General features: G+C 40.9%; 1 protein-coding gene across 10 annotated transcripts in view; it reads left to right on the top strand.

Moving 5' to 3' along the window:
• The window catches only part of pard3ab (par-3 family cell polarity regulator alpha, b), a 105,202-nt gene that overhangs the window by 7,261 nt on the left and 75,441 nt on the right, over window positions 1–22,500 (top strand). For all 10 annotated transcript variants that reach the window (XM_019892882.1, XM_019892880.1, XM_019892875.1 and 7 more), the window contains exon 2: window positions 14,777–14,878. In XM_019892882.1, coding sequence (XP_019748441.1) covers window positions 14,777–14,878 — 102 coding nt within the window. The remainder of the gene's footprint in view (window positions 1–14,776; window positions 14,879–22,500) is intronic.

Here is a 22,500-nt window from a genome sequence, read left to right as displayed (position 1 = left end):
TGTCGAAAGCATTCGTTACAAGCTGTAATTTGACATGTGACTTGATGTGGTTCATCGCCAATCCATTTTTCCCGAATAAAATTACTCTGAGGTGTCCTCCTTAAGTAGAGCTTGCACAGCAAAAATGAACCAGCTCAGCAGCTTGCTTCCTTCTAGGTGTGTCTTGGCTGAACATTGGAATCAAAAACATTGGAGTAATATTTCAGGAATTTAGAATTTGGTATATGAGACCTTGCTGTGACCTTGTTGTTTGACCTTGATCCTTTGAGAAAATAATGAGTAAAAACAAACCTCGACTCCACCTACAGTGTATTGCCATCACTCTCCAGAAGTGGGTCGTCATCAAACCCACGACATGTTTACTCGTCCAGTCGCGTCGACCAGTGACCCGCTTGCACTGTCCCCATCACATGAAACTCTTTGAGGTCAAGGCGCCGCCTGTCCCGCGTTTTATGTAGCGATGCCACAGGGTAGATGGCTGTGCGGCGTGTGGGAGGCTTCACCTGAGGTGAACCGCATAATAAAATGGCTGAAATGTATTCAAAGGTCACTTGGAGTAGCCGCTCTGAAGGAAAAATGTGCAAAATAACATAGTGACCTCAGGTTAGCCTCTGGGTGTGCCTTGCTGTAAAAGTCTTACTGTTTTGGTAACAAGCCCGCACATAATAAAATGTGTTGTGAAGCTCTCAAAATGACCACAAAATTCATCTACCTGCATTGCTTGACCTAAATTGTGATGTAGGCCCTTATTTTTAAAAGCACACAACATAACAGAAGTTGTTTGGTTACCTTGTTCTTTTTACATTTTTTTTTTCTTTCCTCCAAACTTTCCAAATGGCGGGACTGATTGTGAAATGGCTGCTTCAACAAACACTAATAACTGACTTCTGATTGAGTTTTGATACACGGCCCCATGAGACTTTTTCATGCCCCCTGTTGTGATTGATTGGTTTTCCAAATTTTGTGTCGCAATTACATTTCGATTAATTGCCCAGATCTTCGTCACATTATCATTGACATGGACGCCCGATTTTGGATTGGTGGGTTTAAGTGGCTAATTGATTTATTTTAAAAATTGCTTTAAATGTCAACCCTGTCTTCGTGTCAACCCTGTCACGAAGAATAAAAATAAAAATAGCGGTAGCACAAAAAAGAAAAAATAGCAGTAAGAAAGAAAAGAGAAGAAAATAATAGAAGAGATAACAGAAAATGGAGAAACGGAGCAACAATCTGGAGAAAAGTGGGTCAAAGATCGGCCAGGTTAACCGGCAGCTGAGGAGAAGTTATGATGTAATTTACATTTCAAAAACCAGAAGCCATTCATTTACGAATGTCATTGCACTTTAGTTTACATATTTAAATGTTCGGATATTAGGATTAGAATGAGGCAAAATAACATGCTTTTTCTCTCAAATATATAAAAATTTATTTGATGTTCAAAAAGTCTTTTTTCAAACATGAGTCTTGAAAAAGAGGGGGTCGTCTTATAATCAGGGCCGTCTTATATTCGGGCCAATACGGTATTTATTGGCACATTCAGAAATTTACTCTCCTTAACACCACTGTGTGTGTGTGTGTGTGTGTGTGTGTGCGTGTGTGTGTGTGTGTTCACAGAGGCAGAGTGCGCTCCGCACTCATTAATTTGTCAACGCAACCTATGTTCTAAACCAATCATACAGCTCGTGCTCGAACTGTTTCCATCTGTACTGCCTGATGTCAGTAGTTGGGTCTAGAATGTGTTCCGGCACTCCTTTTTTGGGGCACTTTGTTGAACTGAACGGCACATTAGAACAACGCTTTGAGTTTCCGAACAGTCGGCGTGAACCAGTGCGCGCTCGGAGCGTATTTCCGAACGCACCCTGTGTAATTTACACCAAATGGGCGAGTTCCTGTTCAGTTTCATGCATGGGTTCTTGTGAATTTTTCAGACTTGAGTCGTCATATGTGGCTTCACATGAGCTCCTGTTCACGTACAAATACAGTACATGGAGTCAGCCTGAGGAGGATGAGGAAGAGGAGGGTGAAGGAAGCGCAAAGCAGATGAGTAATGAAGTTGAAGTCGGCTGTGCCCGCGGGCCAATCATCAGTAGGCTGTCAAAGGAAGCGCCGCTCTATATTTAGCCCACAAAGCCTCATCACCCTAAGTAGACACAGTCATCATTAATCTACGCTCACAAATCAGCCCCTGCCACCTCTGATGTTTAAAATTTTTTTTTTTTATTTTAACATTGATATACGTGAGGTTACCACAGCAACCTATCGCTCTGCTTTTTGATTTTTTTATGTCATTGTACCGTCACATTCGTCACATGACTGCCGGCAATTAGCAACCGGGCCCTAAGACATCCGTTCGCACTGAACAGCACAACACTCTGACCAACTTTTTGTGAACAAAAAGACTTTGGAATGAGACTTCAGCTGCTGTTTCACAAGGTGCACCGAGTCAAGCTGTACACTGCTACGTTAGCGTTAGCCATGGTATTTACGAAGGATTTAAAATTTGGATCGTCTATGATTGATGTTGTCCATCTCTTTGTGATGTTTAATATGAAGGATCTTTGAGTGAAGGTGTACATTGCCATGTCGCCAGCCAGCTAGCTCACAACCTTCATTCGCCAAATGCATCAAGTAGACATACAGAAATTTGACTCGGCAACTGGCGCTTAAAACAGTTAATAACGATACGACTAAACAAACAGACGAGTGCACATTAGCCGTAACAAATACTTGTTATTGAAAAGGTTCTATCAGTAAATAAATCCACAGTAGAAAGTGGTTTTGATTAACTTTTTGGGAACAAAGGCGGAGTTTTTTCCCCTGCGGCCACCTGCAGCTAATGCCTCTTTTTTGCATCCAAGCATGTCGTGTTTCTTAAAATAAAAATCTCCTTCCTGGCAAAGTAATGTTTTGAATTTATAGCATTGCCGATATGGCAGAGAAAATCAGCCACTTTTCTTGAAAAAGCGATCTTACGAGCAGGAAAGCCGAGTCCAGGTGAAACAGAGCAGAGAACTTCACGCAACAGGCAGTTAAAATGTAATAATTCATGGTGGTGACAACGAATTTGGTCTGAAAGAATGGTGATAGCGAGGGTCAGAATGGAGGACAGGACGAGTAGGTGAGGTGAGGCTACATAAATAGTAAAAGGGTTTGATGAGAATGGTTAACATTTGCTTTCACTTGTATGATTATTAAAACTATTAACATGTGACATTGGCTGTCCGGTTATGAAAGCTTTCATCACGGTAACGCGTCGAGTTTTTTTGTTGTGACGCTGTGGTTGCCGTGGAGCTGCAGGTACGTCACAATCCCGTGACGTTTGCTAGACAAAAATGACACGACTTTTTTTTTTCTGTACTTTTGGAACAAGAGGATTATTTGCGAGTGGCTGGGAACATTTGGTGAATGGACACATGCTGCAATGTTGGGATTATTTCGTGGAAATGGCTCGGAGTTCTGTCGTTTGTCGTCATGTGACCGCTGGCTGTCAGATTACGTCAACAAATTGGGGGAGAAAAGTTCATATAGGGGCAAAATGTTAGAAAAAGCTCTCAGTATGATGTCGTAAAAAACATGTTATTCACTGGCAGCGTTGTTGGATGTTTTGATTTTGGATGTTATGGGATGGTGTGCCTATTGAACTGGCCAGTTCAGGTTTATGATGGTTTACAAGTGAGTGGCAGGCCTTCGTAGGCAAAAAACTGGGGACAAACGTATCCATGCAAGTGTAGCGGTCTCTTGACATGGAAACACTTTTTACTGTACACTTAAACCAAAACATTCAGAAAGAAGTAATGTACACCACAGCTACTGACGGGACACTGCAACATGACGCCCAACATAAGACGTGCCCAAAATGTCATGATAATTCTAAATGCTTCATAATAAATGAAACAAGCGTAAAATGTTGCATAGAGGAATCGGCAAAACTGGCCGAAGAACGGCGTGCCAAGCTTCCTATCTTAAAAGTCTTGAAGGCTGTGTGTTTTGCCAAACGCTTGGCAAGTGAGTGGCAGGCCTTCGTAGGCAAAAACTGGGGCAAACGTATCCATGCAAGTGTAGCGGTCTCTTGACATGGAAACACTTTTTACTGTACACTGAAACCAAAACATTCAGAAAGAAGTAATGTACACCACAGCTACTGACGGGACACTGCAACATTTAATGACACCCAACATAAGACGTGGCCAAAATGTCATGATAATTCTAAATGCTTCGTAATAAATGAAACAAGCTTAAAATGTTGCATAGAGGAATGGGCAAAACTGGCCGAAGAACAGCGTGCCAAGCTTCCTATCTTAAAAGTCTTGAAGGCTGTGAGTTTTGCCAAACATTTGATCAGAAATGCAGACTTCAAACAGTCATGACAGTGTGCTGTGTGTATTTGTTTTAATTTTGTGTGGGGGGGAAATCAACTGAATCAAGACCGTAACAATAAAATGTGGAAAAAGTGAATCGCTGTGAATATTTTCCAGATGCTGCAAATATACCGGACGTGCTATGTAATGACAGCGTAGGCACTTCTGGTTACATGCAATCCGCATTTGGTAACCTTGATTGACAGCTGCTTTAACCAAGCGTATCTACACGCTCTACTTGGACACCCGTTAACCGCATTCCTCCGCGAAGAGCGAGCGCACAAAGCGGGTCAGACATTTGTTTGAGCTAACTGCAGGATTTTCCTGACACCACGGCGCAGAAGGCCTGGAGCTGGGAAACAAATAAGTAGGACACTTTGGTCATGGGATCAACTTTTGGAGTTGAGATGAAGGCCGGCGGGGGCGTTGGCGTCTTCAGTCGCAATACATGTGCAGACCGCTCGGAATGGAACAAGCCGACAGCTGCGAAGGGACCCACAAGACGCTGGACAAAATCAATAGACTTGAATCACTGTTGGGATGCAAACGCGAAACAAAAGTCTTCTCCGAGCTACATCCTGAAAATACATCATCCATTCAGATAGTCTGCTGGCATTGCTGCTTTAGAATGCCTCATTTTCTGCTGTGAGTGCACGCAAGTCATGCAGAAAATTTGACAGCGAGCGTGTGGATAGGAACTTTGCACTGGTTTGATCACTTTAGAGTGCCTCATTGTATGGTGTGAGTGTGCGTATGTGCTAGAGAGAAGGCAGAAGAGCAGTGTAAATTAAAAAAAAAAATGACACAGTAACCAACCTGCTGACAGGGTATGTGCTAGAGAGAAGGCAGAAGAGCAGTGTAAATTCAAAAAAAATATATGATAGAGTAACCAACCTGCTGACAGGGGCTTTGTGCGGTGTGGCCGTTCTAGAACGCCTCATTGTTGCGGTACGGAAGAACCTCCTGACAACCGAGTGAGAGAGATTTCAGCCGCCAAAAGCTTTCAGCAGATGTGTTTTCACGGCTCAAACATGTTGTTAGAGATGTGCCATATAACGATATGCGTGTGCTATAAACACTTTTGCTCAACAAAACCCTTGTGTTAAAGGAAATGTTATTTTCCCGAATGAAGTTATTCTGTGAAGAGGGTCTGCAACTTTTTGTCTCATTGACTTCCGCTTCCCGACAAGCAGATGGGAAATCCTGTCGTCATGTCCCACAAAGCACGACATGATAAACATCTCTAAGCTAAATTCCCATGTTGGCTTCAGGCTGCGACCATTCCGCCAGGTCCCCATGTCAGTTTGAGCGTCCAGATTGACGCGTCTGGAGAATCTCTCCTTGATGGATGGTTTGGTTGCTTTGTTCTGATCAGAGATGCAGACAACGTAGAGTGCTCGCATCCTTGGCTTGAGGGCCTTCTCAAAGGACAACACTTTGTCGTAATGTGATCTCAACAGCACGGTGTCGTGTTCCACTCAAATGTGATCTCTTTTACACACTCACACGCAAAAGCATGCACACATGATAAAGACACACCTTCTACCAGTCCAAGTTAATGTCAAGAAAATAAATCCAATATCATCCAGGATATACAAAATTCTAACATGGACAGGACAATCGATGTATATGATTTTATTTTTGCAAACTAAAATTAGTTTTTAAAATTATCTAAAATAGCACTGGCCAACAATTCTCTACAATTTATTTAATCAGATGCAAGTCAATTTTTCCAGATTTGTTCGTGCTGATTCAGAAATCTGTCCTTGTCTTTTTTTCTCGCGCACATATGTGATGTAGTAATATATGAAATAAGGGTTACCTTTGGATTTTTTTTCATAAAATGTTACAGCTATTAATGACAACACATGATAAAATCCGTATAGCGGAGGTTTCTATAGGTCAATATTGGGACTTTGAAGGTGGAATCCCCATGACATGTCACGTGGCGTCATGTCGGCACGGAATGTTTTTTCCTGCTGAATTATGGATGTTGTATTTTGTTTGCCGCTCAGAAAAATGTCCTTTCATCTTCACCTTCATTTAACATTCGTGTCAGGAACATTCACCGCACACATACACAAGCTTTTTATCTTCTTTTTTGTAGAAAAAAATATAAGTAAAATTACGGGCTAATCCCTTGTGCCAGTATGTCATGTCGACTATTTTTAGATGTCGGCCTATCAAGCGTCCGCCTGTTCTGGTGCGATATAAACGTTTCTCTCAATGGCGTCTTTGTTTCACGCCAGTGAGCCTTTCTCGGGTTTCACTCAACCCCGCCATTCATTGACAGAATGAAGGATTTCGTGATGAGGCCTGAGAAAAATGATCACCACAAAATAAATCACAATATAGCGAAAAATCCACAATATAAAATTACACGCCCGATTTTAAAATACACCGTGAGACCACAATAAAGCTAACCAAAATATGGCGAGGGACTCATATATCGTATTCATAAAACATGTATGGTGCATAATATTTGGAAGTGTGGGTTAATGAGTTAGCTTTGTCGCTATGCTAACGTAGTATCTGAGACGGTAAAACACAGGTCGCTTTTGCATTACGTCTTCCTTGTTTGTCACTCTCCAGGCATGACCAGTCAACCCACACTTAATCCAACTGTTACATCAACTGTACCAGCTAAATGTTTGCGGAGTAGCTAGCTAGCTAGCTAGCTAGTTAGCTACTCCTTCACAAACATTTTTGTCCCTTTTCATGTAAAAACAGTTCATACAAGAAGCGTCATGGCTTGTTTGTGTGACCTGGTGACTGTTTAGTGGTCTCCTCATAAACACTTGAATAGTTGAATAGTTCAGGCATCAACAAGGTCTTTGCAGTTACTCAGTTCATTCCGCTTATTAATGCAATCGTTAGTGCGGGGAACTAGTAATTTCACCGTCACAGTTGGGCCACTCGTGAACTGAGGGCCCACTGTCAAAGTTTATAATGTGAACACTGTGACGTCTCCTGTCCTTCCTCAGATTTATTTTAGTTGTCAATTTGCTGAATGTGCCGGAGACGACCTGAAGCCAGCGAATAAGAGCTTGTTTGGAAAATGTCCCCCTGGCTTCTAAATCCAGCACTGATCATGTTTGTAACCACAAGCTCCTCCTCCTGGCCCAAAAATTTATTGCGAGTACATGGAGCCTTTTGATACAAGTCAAATCATAAAACTTTTTGTTCCACAATTTCCCCAAATTGACTGTCATTTTCGACTTTTTTTTTTTAAACTTGAGATCCACCAAATATTTTCTTTGACAACATAACTGCACCAAACCTACCAAAAGAAACAATAGATTCTCTTTGACCACAAAAAGTTTGTTCCCAGTTTCTTGAAATCAGCCAATGGAAAAAGTATAGCATTGTTGGAAAAGGTGCGGAGACATCTGCACTCTTGTGCTGACTTTTGTGTGTGATTCATACACAATTTCTCCTGCCCCGTCGTCTCACGGGTGGTATTGACAATACGGGAATGAAAGGGTGCTTTGTGCCCAAGTTTAACATCACTAACACGCGTCTCGTCATTATGTGCACACAGACACACACGCTCACACATACAGTGTGTGATGACCCCACAAGCGCATGTGAAAATGTTGCCAGGTCAAGGCCAGAAAACGTTTCCTCAAATAATTGACATCGGTAGTCGGTGGGTGCATCAGTTAAAAAAGGCCATCTAAAGTTAGATGCTTCCCTTGCGGCCTGATGGCGTATTTGTTATTGTTAAATTGTTGCGCATACTTGGAATAATTCATAAATATGTAAAAAAAAAAAACAAAAGTTGCTAATTTATCATGTTGAATGCATGCATAAACAGAGTAGAACCATCGGAATGTTTTTATTTTCTTTATATGGCCAAGTGCATATAACAAAACAAGAGCCCGAACGGTAGCAACACGTGCTTGCCTGGACATAGTATACGCGAGGCAACTTTTTGATAAACTGCACAAATCTGATTGAAAAATGGGTTGCTTTGATCTGCTTGGTGTGATGTCACTACTTCTTATTTACCAAATCGGGTGTTGCTACTTGGCACATGTTGTTGAATGTGATGCAGGTAAAAATTTGGGTGCAACAAGTTTGCTGCACCAAGGCCAACCAGTGCAAGAATTTAGTCTGGAGACCTGGTACTCTTTGGGTATGAAGCATATGGAAAACACTTGAGGAGCACAAAGCAATGACAGTGTTGAGTAAAGTGCCAGTAAAGCTTCTTGTTACTTATTTAATCTGTTGCTAATTCACTTCACCCGCTGTGAGGATCAATGCCAGTTTGCCATAAATTGAATGAGTTGTTACTTTTTTCCCTCTACATTTAAACAAGTTTGGAATCCGCCATCTGGCCTCCTAAATGCCCCCAAAACCTCAATCTTAATCTCATACTAATCTTACATCTCCGAGAAGAAAAAAGGTTCATGTCACATGAAGTCTCAAGGTGTAATGAAAAATGTAGATGTTTTTTTTTTTTTTAAACAGTACATTTTATTTTCTATTCAAATATATTACAGAGTAACACTATTTAGTATTTGAGTCTTTGAGTCCCCCTTTTCAATTTAGCCTTTCTTCGGACTTCCACTTGTCCCAAAAGAACTTGCAGTTCAATGTAATAATGCCACCTGTTATTTTGAAGATCCTCATGGGGGGAAAAAATACTTAATTAGCACCCTCTGGAAATTTTGAAAAGAAAAAAAATTCAACATGATACAAATTTCACCAGTCAACAACAACAACAAAAAAAAATGGACGTACATGTACACTTCAAAACAGGTTGAGCAAAAAAGTCTGAACAACGCTTGCTTGCAATTAAACAGGAAGTCAACCGTTTTGGTTTGAAATTTTGCACCAGTCACACCTCCAGGAAAGCTAGAAAACATCGTCACACCAGGTTCTGTTTTGGAAAGACAGTTGAGGTACAGTTGCTTTAATTAAAAAGTGTGTTTAAAAAAAAGTGTTTTGACACACGTAAACAGAATGTTTTGATCTTACATTTTCAACAACTTCAAGTTAGAAAGTTGTCAAGATCCTGAGCTCGTGAAAAAGTGCGCTGCAACCAAACCCTTATTGGAAAGTCTTTGGATTTTTTTTTTTTTTTTTAAATAAACTTGAGTTTCATATCAACTAATCGCCAAAACTGTCTGTCTCGTCCACACCGCTACTCCGAGCGGAGTTGTCGCTGGCGAAATCGGCGCTGTCCGAGTCGGAGTTGTCGGTGTGGTTTGTGTTGTGGAACTCCATGAAGTCCACCAGGAACTCCAGCATTGAGATGTCGCTCTCCGTGATGCTCTGCGACGCTTTGAACTGCCAAAAGAGAGCAAGTCAGCATGTTAAATTTCAACCGAGAGCTCCTGTCCACTTAACAACGGTACGTTCGTAAAACCATGAAATGGCTTGGCTTTGTTAATAACGTTGCAACAGCGATGGACTCAATTGGTGTTACTTTGTGTTTAGAAAACAACATTCTAATTTTAAAAAAAAGATTGAAATCCAACGACATATTCGTATCTGCATTTCTATTCTCAACATAAATGTCATCACTGATGCAAGGCAACTTTATTATTGAAGCAGATCACATCTCATAAGCGGATTTACAAGATTTAAAGACCTTTAAAAGCAAAGGAAAGAAATGAAAAGCAGCTTTCTGAAATTACAAAAAGACCGTAGCGTGAAATAGATTTTTTAAATGCCGAAAAAATGTACTCAAAGGAATGGAGGGGGGAAAAAAAGCATCCACTTAACCTGTCTTCAAAAGCATTTATAATCTGGGCTCACTTCACTTCCATTGGCAACTTATTCCATTTGTGTGCAGCATACCAGCTCAGTGCTGCTTCACCATGTTTGCTTTGGAATTTAGGCTCCACTAATGGACCAGTGTGCAGCCCCCAGATGTGCATGTACACACATTTTTTTGTGCTTCCATTGTCTAATGGGTTCTTGAATCTGTGAGTTTCACAAATCAGGTGAGACAACCTCGCAATCACAAAAACATGGCAACCACGGTACATCTTTTTGAGTGTTTCAAAATTTGGCACCCTTTTGTCTGAATAGATGAAGGGCAGAGAATGACACTCAGATCAACTTTAGTAAATACAGTATTTCAAAAAGTGCAAAGGAAAATCTCCACTGGAAATACACCATCACTCTGTTAAACAAAGGCACTTGGGATACAGGTGGAGAGTTTTATTCTCTCTCGTTGCACATCCTTTGAAGCTTAGCTGGTAGTAGATGAGAGAGGAGTAAAACATGAAGTCGGCTTTGATCAGTATTATCAAGCCAGGATCATGTCTCTCTTGTTTGCTACGAGCTGAGTTTGAAAGTAAACAGGAAACTAGTTTTCTAACAGCCGTCAGTTTCTCTGTTGCCAGTTGTTTTCTTAATAGTTGGTGCATGCTTGAAGATAGTTGCTGAAAACATGCAAAGACTGAGACTTATGTTGTACGCAATTGTGAAGGCATAGCCGAAAGTTTATTGCTATTTTAGTATTCCTGGTTTTTCGGGGGTGGGGGGGTGGCCAAAGTGCTGCGTGATGCAGTCTGGGATGAGTTGCCCCCCGACCTCCAACTATAGAAGGACATTAGCCCCTACGTTCACAGAAGCAGTTATCACATACCTTTAGCTAACTGCCTGCATACTCCTTGAAAATATATCTTTATTTTGTCCTCTGGCGTGGCTGCTTCACAGCACCTTTTTATTGAGTCACGCAGAGAAAGATGAGCAAGGAGGGGGAATATTTTCTCTTTATGATTTTTTTTTTCTCAGATTTAACAACTAGCATGTGGAATGGGGCTTCGCATTGGCGTGGCCACTTTTAGAGTGCCTCGTCGTGGTGTGTAAAAGACATAATTTGGTTGGAAATATATTCCATCTTAAAGTGGGATAGTTTCACTGCTCAAACATGCAGGTGTGTGTAGGCATAAGAAAGATGCTTGATGAAGTAGCATCAATTTTTTCCAAATGTCAGTAGCCGCATTTGATGGACAGTTCAGCGAGGCGTGGTTTCAGCACATTCAGTGGGCGCGCCCACAGCGTTTCGTAACTGAGAGCAGTTCAATTTTTCATCATTCTGAAGCCTCATTTTATGTACTAGCCAATTTTTTAACACTAATTTGGCCAACAATTTCTCAGTGGTTTGAAAACATTTTACTTGAAAAGAACCTTTAGGGAACCCGACAAAAGCATGCCACAAGTGTGGCAGTATTGGTGGGTTAATTTGCGACCTGGTCCAACTTTTGACAATTGAAACAAACAAAAAAAAGTTTATTTCTGTTAATCATTTTGTTTCAGTTGCATTTTGAACACATCTTATTTGATTTCACACCGTTTTAGGTGTTTTAGCATTGTGAAATCAAATAAGATGTGTTCAGATTTCACATATCAGCTATCATTATGAAAGGAGAAACACTTATCCTCCTACCTCCATGTCAATGAGCACGTTGTTGAGATAGATGCTGTCAAAGCACTTGAGATTGTTGAACAGGTGCACGAGCTCCAGACATGCGGACTCCTCGTCCTCGCCGCGTTTGTATGACGTCACGTCCATTTGGTCACTTGTCTTCTTTTGCCGGTTCTCCGCTGCCTAAAATGGCGGTACCACTGGGTACTTTTCTCGGTGGTCTTATTCCCTCGTCTGTGGTGGCTCTTTAAAAATGCTGCAGCAACATTCGTGTACACGACGTTACGCCTTTGCTCTTTGAAGTGGTTTTATAAAGGGACGTTGTTTTAGGAATTTATCAACGGTGTAGCTTCTACGTCATCTGGCGTCATCGCGTTACGTCGAGGACGACACCGCCACTTCGGGGCGCTTATTTAAAATGTATATCTATTTTTTATTCTTCTGCATCTATTGTGACTCATAAAAATCATGGCGGTGAATGAGAACGACTACTGTATCTTTTTATTGGGTAAGCACCAGCGGCTTGTTAGTTAGCAACATGCAAGCTAACGTCGTTCGGCGTTCGAAAATCTCGTGTCGGATTTACGCGATGTGAAATTCTTGTTCAATTTTTCATTAACTCCAACGCCGATTCATTGCGATGAAGTCGCATCAACTGTGTAATAAAAGTCTCTGTGCCAAACCGTAGCACTCTTGTTAAGTGATGATGAAGTTGGCGTGTAGCTTTGGTTGTCGAAATAGTCGGTTCTTTAATTTACACCATTTGTCATTAGTACATTTATACATGGAACAATTCGTCATTTTTAACTTGTAAACATACGAGTCTTATTTGAATCATGCCTGTTTTGGGATTTTTTTGTATGGCCATGTTATTAATTTTTAATTATTTAACCTTTTTTTGGAGTGACAAAATAGTTTTACAAGATATTTATAATGCAATCAAGGTGGACAACACTCCTGTCGAATAAATACACAAAGCATTGCTAAAGACCTCTCTTTTGTTTGCCAAGACAATTCTTTATACCGAGCATCAATAATTCAGTAGACACAGTTAATTACTCACAGTTTACATTTCTTAGCTCAATCCCAACCCTAAAGTCACATGCAAACTGCATCTGGTGAGGGACACAGCGCTAAATAAATCAAAAGGGGAAAAACATTGTGAATTATAGCATTATCATGACAATGCAATTTAGCAAAGCTGCTCTAACTCCTCTGACAGTGTTTGGTAAAATTTTAATTGCATGGGTTTCCAGTTTTCTTTCTGCTCTTTGGGAACAACATCGTATTACACTGAAGTTGCACAACTCTTTGGTATGGGGTTTGCCAGTACTGCACACTGTAAAAATACCACAAAAAAAAAAAAAACCTGTTTAAATCCATGATATTGCGAGGTGAACCGCGATGTAGCAGGCTACACTGTAACACCGCTTCATACGCACCCAAAAGATTGTGTTAAAATATTGATATCTGGACCACATCTGTGCGTCATAGTGGTTGAATGGGATCAGATTTCCACATCTGTAAGATGTACCAAATGTTTTGCCAGACACATTCTCTTGTCTGCCCGGAGATGCTATCGAGTGGCAGCAAGTATCTCAGGACTGCCTGCCGGCGTTCATATTTGACACAAAAAGTGCTCGATGACCTCTGTGTTGATATCATTTGTCATCACGCATCAGCCAACTTGTCGTTAAGTCTGTGTGGACCACCAGCTTCAAATATTAGTGAGGTGACGTTTACTAGCAGCTATTTTTAGTTTGTAATCGGGATGCCTGTAGATGACAAATACCGTGCTTTGATTTGACTGTAAATGTGTCGCTTCTGAAAGTAAATTCAGGAAACTCGGTTGTTTGCCGTATTTTCATAACCATACGGCACACCGTATTAAAAGGCTTAGTGTCAGTTACAGTTGCTATTTCTGTATTTAACACGTACACAAGACGCAATTGTATTGTTGGACGCAGGCATGGTAAAACGTACACTAGCATGCATGCATGCTAGCGTATGTTTTTAAAAATGCAATGAGAGTAAAACAGTTGTGTTGTACTTTATTTAAGTATTTAACAATGTACTTCGTTATTTTATAATCAATCCTCATCCTCAAATCCATCAAAGTCCAAATCTGTATCCAAAATGAACAGCTGGGCAAGTTCACAATCAAACGCGCAAGGTTCCGTTACGTCATTGTCAGAGTCCGGATGAATAGATTGGCATCATTTCATAAAACGAAAGCACCAAGCACCATGGATTAGTTGATCTTGAATTCTCTCACAGCTGTTCGATTTCCATGCTCCTCCGCGTAACTGATAGCTCGCAGTTTAAACCGTGCTTCTTACGCTTGTCTCTTCGTCGGAGCCATTTTCGGGATGTTTTGCACAATGCACGTACTAAATACAATATACACCTACTGGGGGCATGCCTTTAGCGTCCTCTTTCATACCCACCCTTCCCACTTTAACGTCCACATGCTGTCCTCAGTTACATCCGCTTTTCCTCGATATAAACAGTGTGTCAGCACAACATCAGTCAGTTAAGTGGATCCCTCTTCGAAGTCACACAACAGCATTCATAGATTTTGGAACGCTGCGCGTACACAAGGCAAAGCACATATTGGGCGCCCCGTCCATTTTGGAGAAAGTTTCAGACAAATATGTGCGTCTTATGGTCATGAAAATACGGTGTTTAAATGAACTCTACCATGTTTATCTAACTGGGAAAAAAACCCAACTTTGTGATGCCCGTTACTGCCACCTCCAGGACTGAAGTGAATCCGCATGCCAACGTCAAATGTATAGGATAATTTTTTTTCCTTGTCAGATGTTTCTATTTATTCAAAGAAATGCAAAAAAAAATTTTTTTTCCTTAACTGAAAAGAGGCAGCATGTACCCACCTTGTGGTACTCTTTACTGCCTCCTCTGGGCTGGAGTGCAACAACAATCCAATAGCAACTGTTTAAGATTGTCTAGTTTTCTACGCGTAAGATGTTTGTTCGTATTTTAAAGTAAGGATGCTGTGCTTTCTTCCCAGGATGCCAGCTACTGGCTTCAGGTGCACCGTCTCGAACATGGCGATGGCGGCATTTTGGACCTGGATGACGTGCTCTGCGACGTAGCGGACGACAAAGACCGGGTAAGAACAAGCAGACAATTGGTGCATGTAGCGTGGTGAGCTAAAAGCCTCCCACGCCTATGTCGACCTAACTTTTAGCGTAGCGGCAGTTTCCCACAATGCTTGGAGCTTTGTTCCTTGTGCTTGTGTGCTCCAAGTTGAAATCCAGCAGCGGTTGATTGTGTTGGCACGCAGCGTGGATGTTGTAAAGCACTCTGGAGGCGGAACCCGTGTGTTTGCGGTCGCGTGCCGCAAACCAGCTACACGCTTACCAGGACTGTGACGCACAGACTGTCTGTTTGGATGAGTGTTGTTTTCAGTTAACTCATTCACTTCTAGTCACTTTCGAAACAGAATTGCCCATATTGCCTGTTTTAGAGCATTTTGACTGACCCATAGTAATGTGTTATGCGACCATGTAAATACAAATCTACTCATTCAAAAGAATGAGTGGATTCTTCTTTCACCAGAAAAACTTTTTCAATTTTCTGGTAATCAACAGTAGAATCGTAATTTCACCAAATACGCTTTTTTTCTGACCACAAAGTGAAGACAGTCAGCTTTTTGTGAATACGACTACTATTCAATGGGTACTCAAATCACCTATTTTGGACCAAAACCTCAAATAGCTTCCGTTGGAAATCAGTGGAATTCTTGCTTTGCCGTGAGTCTTGAATGCGATTCAGTTTTGTCAAATTTCTGAAACTTGATTGATACCACTGACTGGTAACAAGCTGTGCACTAATTTACAATTTCGACTTCAACTACCTCCACAATTTTGTGTTAGGTGTGATCTTTAAGGTCGGTTTTAAAAAGATGTCTGGTCGTGCACCCAACTACCAACATGTGCTAATTTAAATCTCTCCGCGCCCTCAAATATCTTCAGTTGGGATGTTGCCCAAAAGCAATGGGGTGCTTTCATTATGGGACCTCCCTCCACTGGGACAACCATGAAGCTCCTGGCACCTCTTGTGACTCATCTTCAGAGTCCGTTCCACTAGGCCGAGCTTTTTAAAGTCTGGAAGGAATGCCACCACCTCTTTTATTAGCTCTCACGCGCGCCGCGCGCTTGCTTGGGGAAGCCAAGCATACTCTATGTTTTGAAAGTATGCGTGTGCGGGGTTCCAGGAAAAGCCGCGTGAATCTTTTTTTCCTAGATCTTTCCGTCACCCTCCCATCATCGGCAAAGTCAGTCAAGGATTTGTTTGAGGCGTTTTCTCGATGAAAAGAAATTCCCAGGTTTCTTGTCGAGCCGGACAGATGACCACATTGCCAAGTGATGCTCCTCCAACCATGCATGTCAGGACTTGCAAACATGACATCTGTGTAGACGATGTGTGTGTATGTGTTTGTAAGGGTGTGTGTTTGGAGACGTGTATCACAGCTGCGTCCGCCATCGCAGAGGTCATCGTCCATGTGTGACCCTTGTCAGCGTTAAAATGTTTGACACGTCTGTTGCGCGTCGTCATCGTACTAATTCCACAAGAAGTGGTAATTATTTTGCCGGAGTTATTTAATTTCCACGGCAACGACCAAAGTGAGCCTACGCTATTTACTGAACTGACAATGACGTTTTTTTAAACTCATGATTTATTACAAGACTTTTTTGTTCTATTTTGACTGAAAGTGGAAGTCAACCCTTTTTCTCCTTTTCCCTTCTCACATATGGTTGCTACACAGTCTTCCCTACCACTTAATAAATTCATGATATGTCTCGGCATTTTAGTTTTAAATGAAACTTTCACTTGACATATTTGCAGCAACACGATGCAGACAAAAAAAAAAAAATCACTTTTGCTCCCTCATTGTTTATTTTGGATGTTTGGATGTTGCCTGGACAGTTTTGCGTGTGCGTCATATGTATACATATTTACTTAAACATTTATGAGTGTGTCATGTTTTCAAGATGAATATAGTGTACAGCGTCGGGTTCTCCCAACGAGGGAGACGAGCTGACAGACAGGAAGGCCACGAGGTTAAAACAGCCCTCAGGCGTTTCTCATGACATCTCCTCCTGTCTGTTGTGTGTGTGTGTGTGTGTGTGTGTGTGTGTGTTAAAAAAATGTGAATGTTGTTTTTCTTAGCATTTTAATAAAACAGATTCCCACGGTCCCCTCTACTGCGAGGCCTTTAGTTGCCATGTGTCGGAGTTCCCGTGTTGAGCAAGTGTGTTGTAGTCTAGGAAGCATTCTGATGGAACCTTTTCTGTTTGAAGCCACTGAGACATCTGCCTGACATTTCAGCAGAAACTCAAAATGGAGTGACACAGATTCAGTTGCCAAAAAAAAAAAAAAATGTGATCGGGACATCCCTAGTTAAGTAGCTATAAGTATAAAGTGTCATTAAATGATCAAGATGAAAGTTGTCATTGGGATTTTGACAGGTTGCCAGAAGTTCAGTTCATAGTTAAAGCAGGTCAGGAGAGGTCGTATTTTGTCTGAAAAAGCCAACATGTTTGATAGTTCTCCCCAAAAATTGCTGATCTGAGAGGGTAATATTGTCACATGACTTCGAAATGATACTTAAGTGTTTTGGGGTCATAGTTTGAGGTTTATTTGAACATCCATCCAGTAATATAAGCAATGAAAATGTTTTAGTGGATGTGAGGCATCTATACAGTGAAGGTTCATCTTATATCTCAGATATTGTTCTGGCTCCGTGCCCGTGCTTGCGTCTGTGTACCTCGGTCAGAGACATGTCCGGGCAGGATGACAATTAATAATTTGCAACAAGGCGAGGTGACAAAATAAAGTGGGAAAGTGAGTTGCTTGAACATGCTGTGGATTAGATGTGAGTTGGCTCTCCTTATCACTTTTCAAACCACACCCGCCGCACTCGGCCCTCAGATCCTTGTGGGTGAGCATCGGGGATGACCTCATTCCTTCCACGCTTGCCTTCCTCCTCCTTCCTTCCCCCATGCTTCCTCCACGGCAGCCCCATAACGAGAACAAGATGATGACCCGTTGCCAAATTCAGCCGCAGCAGGACCGCTCATGACATCTCTGTTGTGATTGATTGATTGTGTGCAAGATATGCTAAATGCTGCATATGCGATTGATCTTTTTCCTTTTTTTTTTCCCCCTCTCTGATTTACCACTTTATAGATATTTTTCGGAATAAGCAGTAGTGCATCATTTTCTGTGGTTTTTATTGCAGCTCAGCAGTCCAAAGCGCAAAAAACCTAAAGGCATGCAAAATTTTGGGTTTCAAAATTTGGAATGAATTCAATCTGGATCAGTGGCGCCACCATGAGTTTCGGGATGATATACATTTGGACTAGTAGATGCATTGACTGTTTAAAATTAATATTTGAAAAACTTATTTATTTTTAAATTCATCCTGTGAACCCAATTTCACATAGCAGAGTGACATTTGATGGGCATTTATATCATGAATAGACCCACGAAAAATTCTTGAAGCCATTCTTAAAAAAGACACAAGAAGTCTGGCATCTTGGTTTGAAACAACCATTTTAGGTGAATTTGGGCACTTGCCGTGAAGACAAATTTGTCCAAGGGATTTTGTCCGTTTGCGATCAAATTTAAGCCATGCATGCTAAACAGATTATGCTAAATTGCAAAGATATATTTTTTTGTATGGTGGCGGAATTTGATAAGACAACATAAAAAATAGTTTGGTGGTGTTTTTTGTTTTGAAAATTCAGCCTCGAAGCGTTTCCCTTAATAGAATGACATTAGAATGACAAAAACATTAGTACAAAAAAACTACATAAAACAAAGTTAAGAAGATAAATTTTACATACTGGTACTTATAAAATATAGTAATACTATGGTTTGTTCTTGTTCTGGATTTTGAACAACTTATTGAATGTATTCAAGAAATGTGGTATATATAATGAATATGAGTTATTTGATATAAAAAGTAGAAAGAATAATGATACATATATACAAACCGAAAGGTGTATCAATAGGTAAGCATAGTACACAAAAGGGTAAAAGTATTTGATGAAATTTAGATTTCTTCCTTTTCTTTGGAAATGATCAATATACATTATTGCTCAAAAAGGGGTAGGACTAGATAAGTTTTATACTTCTTCCTACTCCTTTGAACATATAACTGTGATGATGTTTGTATTACTTACTTTTACTTTTATTTTCCTTTCATAATTTTTGTTTGCACTTTGTCATGTTATTGTATGTTTTATATATGTTCAATAAATAAACAAACAAACAAACAAACAAACATTCGGTAGGCATGCCTTCCATGATTAGACCCACAAAAAACTGGCTTGTTGGCAGCTCATGTTGGATTTCTGCGATGTCTCATTATATAGTCTTTCATATTGCGTAGTGATAAGATAGCGTCAACTGGTACAATTATTTTAAGAGATGACGTGATGATAAAGTTAGCATGTCGCTTTCCTGATGGCCAGCGTTGATCCCTTAATTTACACCATTTGGCCCTGATAAATGACTTCAAAACAAAATTCAGACACTAGATACTACAGACCTCAAAGTTCTTCGGTCCGGTCTAGTTAAACACCGTTTCGAGTTTGCATATTTCCTTCTGTGGTCACTCCCGCGTCCTTCCTCATCTTTTTGTTCATGAGGCCCGGCTTCAGTGATCCCGTGGACCCACAACAGGGCACTAAATCCGGCACCACCGCCGTACATGGACAGGAGAGAGACAGAGTGTCAGATTTTAACTCCTCTAAAAGGGCAACATACTGAAATGGTTGTGACTGAGTGTGGAATACTACAACTCAACCTTCTGTATTGTCTCCTTCCTAAAATAATGGCCTTGGTCATTTTTATTCTTAAAAAAAAAAAAAAAAAAGTTATGCCCTAAATCATGACCTCATGATGCTGGCCATCTCTGCAAAAATATGCTTACATCCTCGTTTGCTGCTTTACATATGAAAAGAAATTGTTCATGAATGTTGTGTTTACTCTCGTGCCTGGACAGTTGAGCCTGGAAAGTGGATGTGAGACTCTGAAATTTATCCCCCAAATGCCCCCATTTTCATGTCTCCACTATTCATAATTGTTGTTTTTGTCACCGCGTCATAGTGATAATTCGTGAAGGTTGGTTGCCTGATCGAAAAAGGTTCAATCTCAGGTCTAGTCTGCTGTTTGTAAAATGGCCGAAAACCGTTGACTGTGTTAGTTCACTTGCAACCAGGTGAGCTGAGCTTTCTGTTGTTCAAGTCTGCCCTCTTGTGGTGTGAGAGACGCTGCATGTTAAAAATATGACATAGTTGAAAGTCAACAAAATGCCAATATCTGGTGGAAAAACACCATTCCAAATATTTGTTAGTACACCCAGTTTTCAGGGGATGTACATTTGTGTGGAGTACATTGTGGTGTGTTTTTTTTCTTCCAAGAATGCTGTATTTCTAAATAACACCCTGATTGTTATAAATGGAAAGTCTTTGGAATTGTGACCTTTTTACATACTCGTGGGCCATTTTACCCCCCGCCCCCCGATAGATTTTCCAAAGTGATGAAAGGCTTAATTATCCTTAAAATGACACGCCATCCTTGCAACTAACACTTAATCCTCAAATAAGATTTATAAGGATCTTAAATCCCACATACTGTCCCAGATAATAACCAATTTAGGTCAGCGTTTCCTGTGTGGATTTACTGTACTTTGTGGTCCACAATACTAAGTCTAGACGGAGGGGACAATGAATCGATTTAAGCTCCAACTAATCGATTATCAATTCATTAGCAAGTATTTTGTTAACTGATGAAGAATTTAGAACTCTTGTTTAACTTAAAATTTCCCAAGTCCTCTGTTTTCATTCTCCATGCAAAAGAGCACTTATCGTTTGTGTTTACACGAAATAAGACATTCGCAAACATTTCCTTGTACTTTTCAGGAACATTTTTGTCTATTTTCTGACATGATTCGGATCACACCAATAACTAAATCACAATCAATTATGTCTGTACATTTTTTTTTGCAGTCAATTTGAAATCATGTCCTGGTTTTGAGTAAAGGGAAGGATATTGTTGAAAAAGTCAAATTAAAAATATAATCGGCATATTACTCGATGATTAAATTAATCATTAGTATTAACCCTAGCTGAGTCCAAATCACACACTTTTCGTGCGGATCCCCTCGAATTAGAAGTCAGTTATTGCACGCTTTCACCAATAGGTGTCAGTGTAGGATCAGATTAAGCCAGACTGAGGACTGGCGGCGTGTCTCTGGCAACACTTGATTCAACCACACGCTGCCTGTTTGATACTTCGATGGAATTTATCATGGGAATAGTTTACAGTCTTCATTTGTTCATTCACTCTGTGTCTGTAGAGAAAGGCTCAGACCTTTCTGGACTTTGGGGTGATCACTTGGTCACCACAAGGGGTCAGCGTAGGATCACAGAACTTGACTGCTGTCCAGGCATACGACCTCAGTCATCACTTCAGTCAACCGCTCAACTGGCTGTTACGACTTTGGGGACTTGTGATTGGAACAGCTAACAAAGTGTTTCTGCTCAGCCGAGGGGCCCCAGACCTCCCCAGACTGTCAGTCGAGCATTTTAACAGGAAGAAGCCGCTCTCACAACAAACTCGTTGACCACATACAATCAAATCAGCATTGTGCCTAATAAACTCAACCGCTGCTCTGTCGTCTCTTTTCCATCCTCCGATTGTGTTCCAAGCACGCAAACCCAAACAATCTGTCCGGCTGTTCCATCATAGGCGTGTTTTTATAAGCATGGCTTTGGGGAGATCTCTGAAGACGCGTCTCCGAGACTTTCCTCTACATAAGAGTCCGGTTTATTTTTTAGCATTACTCCAAGTGGGCGTCTGTTGCCAAGGAAAATGTTTATTTAGCCTGATGTTATTGTACGAGCAGGGTTAAATACTTTCTCACACACACAGTCACACATCTAATGGAATGCTCCTGACAAAGGCTGTCACAAAGCGACAAGTGTTGCCAGCAGGGCTGAATGATTTTATTGTGATGTTTCTGACAGATAATGCCCGAAAAGCTATTAGTCTACTAATGCCCAAACACTAAAGAGGCGGTGTTAGGCAGGCATTCCTTTCTCAAGGTTTTTAAAATGGTTCAGCAATGCAAGACATCGATGTTATACCTGGATAAATATGCAATTATGCATAATAGTGTAATGGTCTTTCGCGACCGCATGTCACATTAGTTTAGCGGTTAATATTAGCTTATCCGTCTTGTCCAGTTCTCTCTTGTTGCTCGTTGTGTTTGCATGTTGAGCTATTCTGTCTTTTGTGATAGCACTGCTAGTTAGAAGTGTAGCTTATTTTCCACCACGAAGGCGAGGATTAGTTACTTATAGGAGAAAGCATCAATGTTTGAGCTATAATGCAGTGCGCTCTTAATATTCCGGGTTCACCATTCGGGAATTTACCTGTTTACATCTTTTTGTTCTATGGAACTTATCCTCGGCTACCCCCCAAATAAATAAATAAATCACTCAGAATCTGTTTTGAAACAGGCCTCACACTGCCAGCTTCCCAACTAGGTCTTCCCTTCCCCTCTTCCGCTCCCATCTTCGTCACTCTAATTGCCCCATAAAAAGAAATGCTCACAGACGTATTTGGTCCTCTCAAGTCCCTCTTTGCTCACAAGATTAATTGCCCGTAAAAGTGACACGCCACTTGTAGTCCTTTCGTCGTACCCCCACCCCCCCC

This window comes from Hippocampus comes, unplaced genomic scaffold (genome assembly GCF_001891065.2).
Source record: "Hippocampus comes isolate QL1 unplaced genomic scaffold, H_comes_QL1_v1.1 scaffold255, whole genome shotgun sequence".
NCBI lineage: Eukaryota > Metazoa > Chordata > Actinopteri > Syngnathiformes > Syngnathidae > Hippocampus > Hippocampus comes.
The sequence above is the reverse complement of the archived record's forward strand: the minus strand, read 5'-3'. Positions and strand labels throughout refer to the sequence as shown.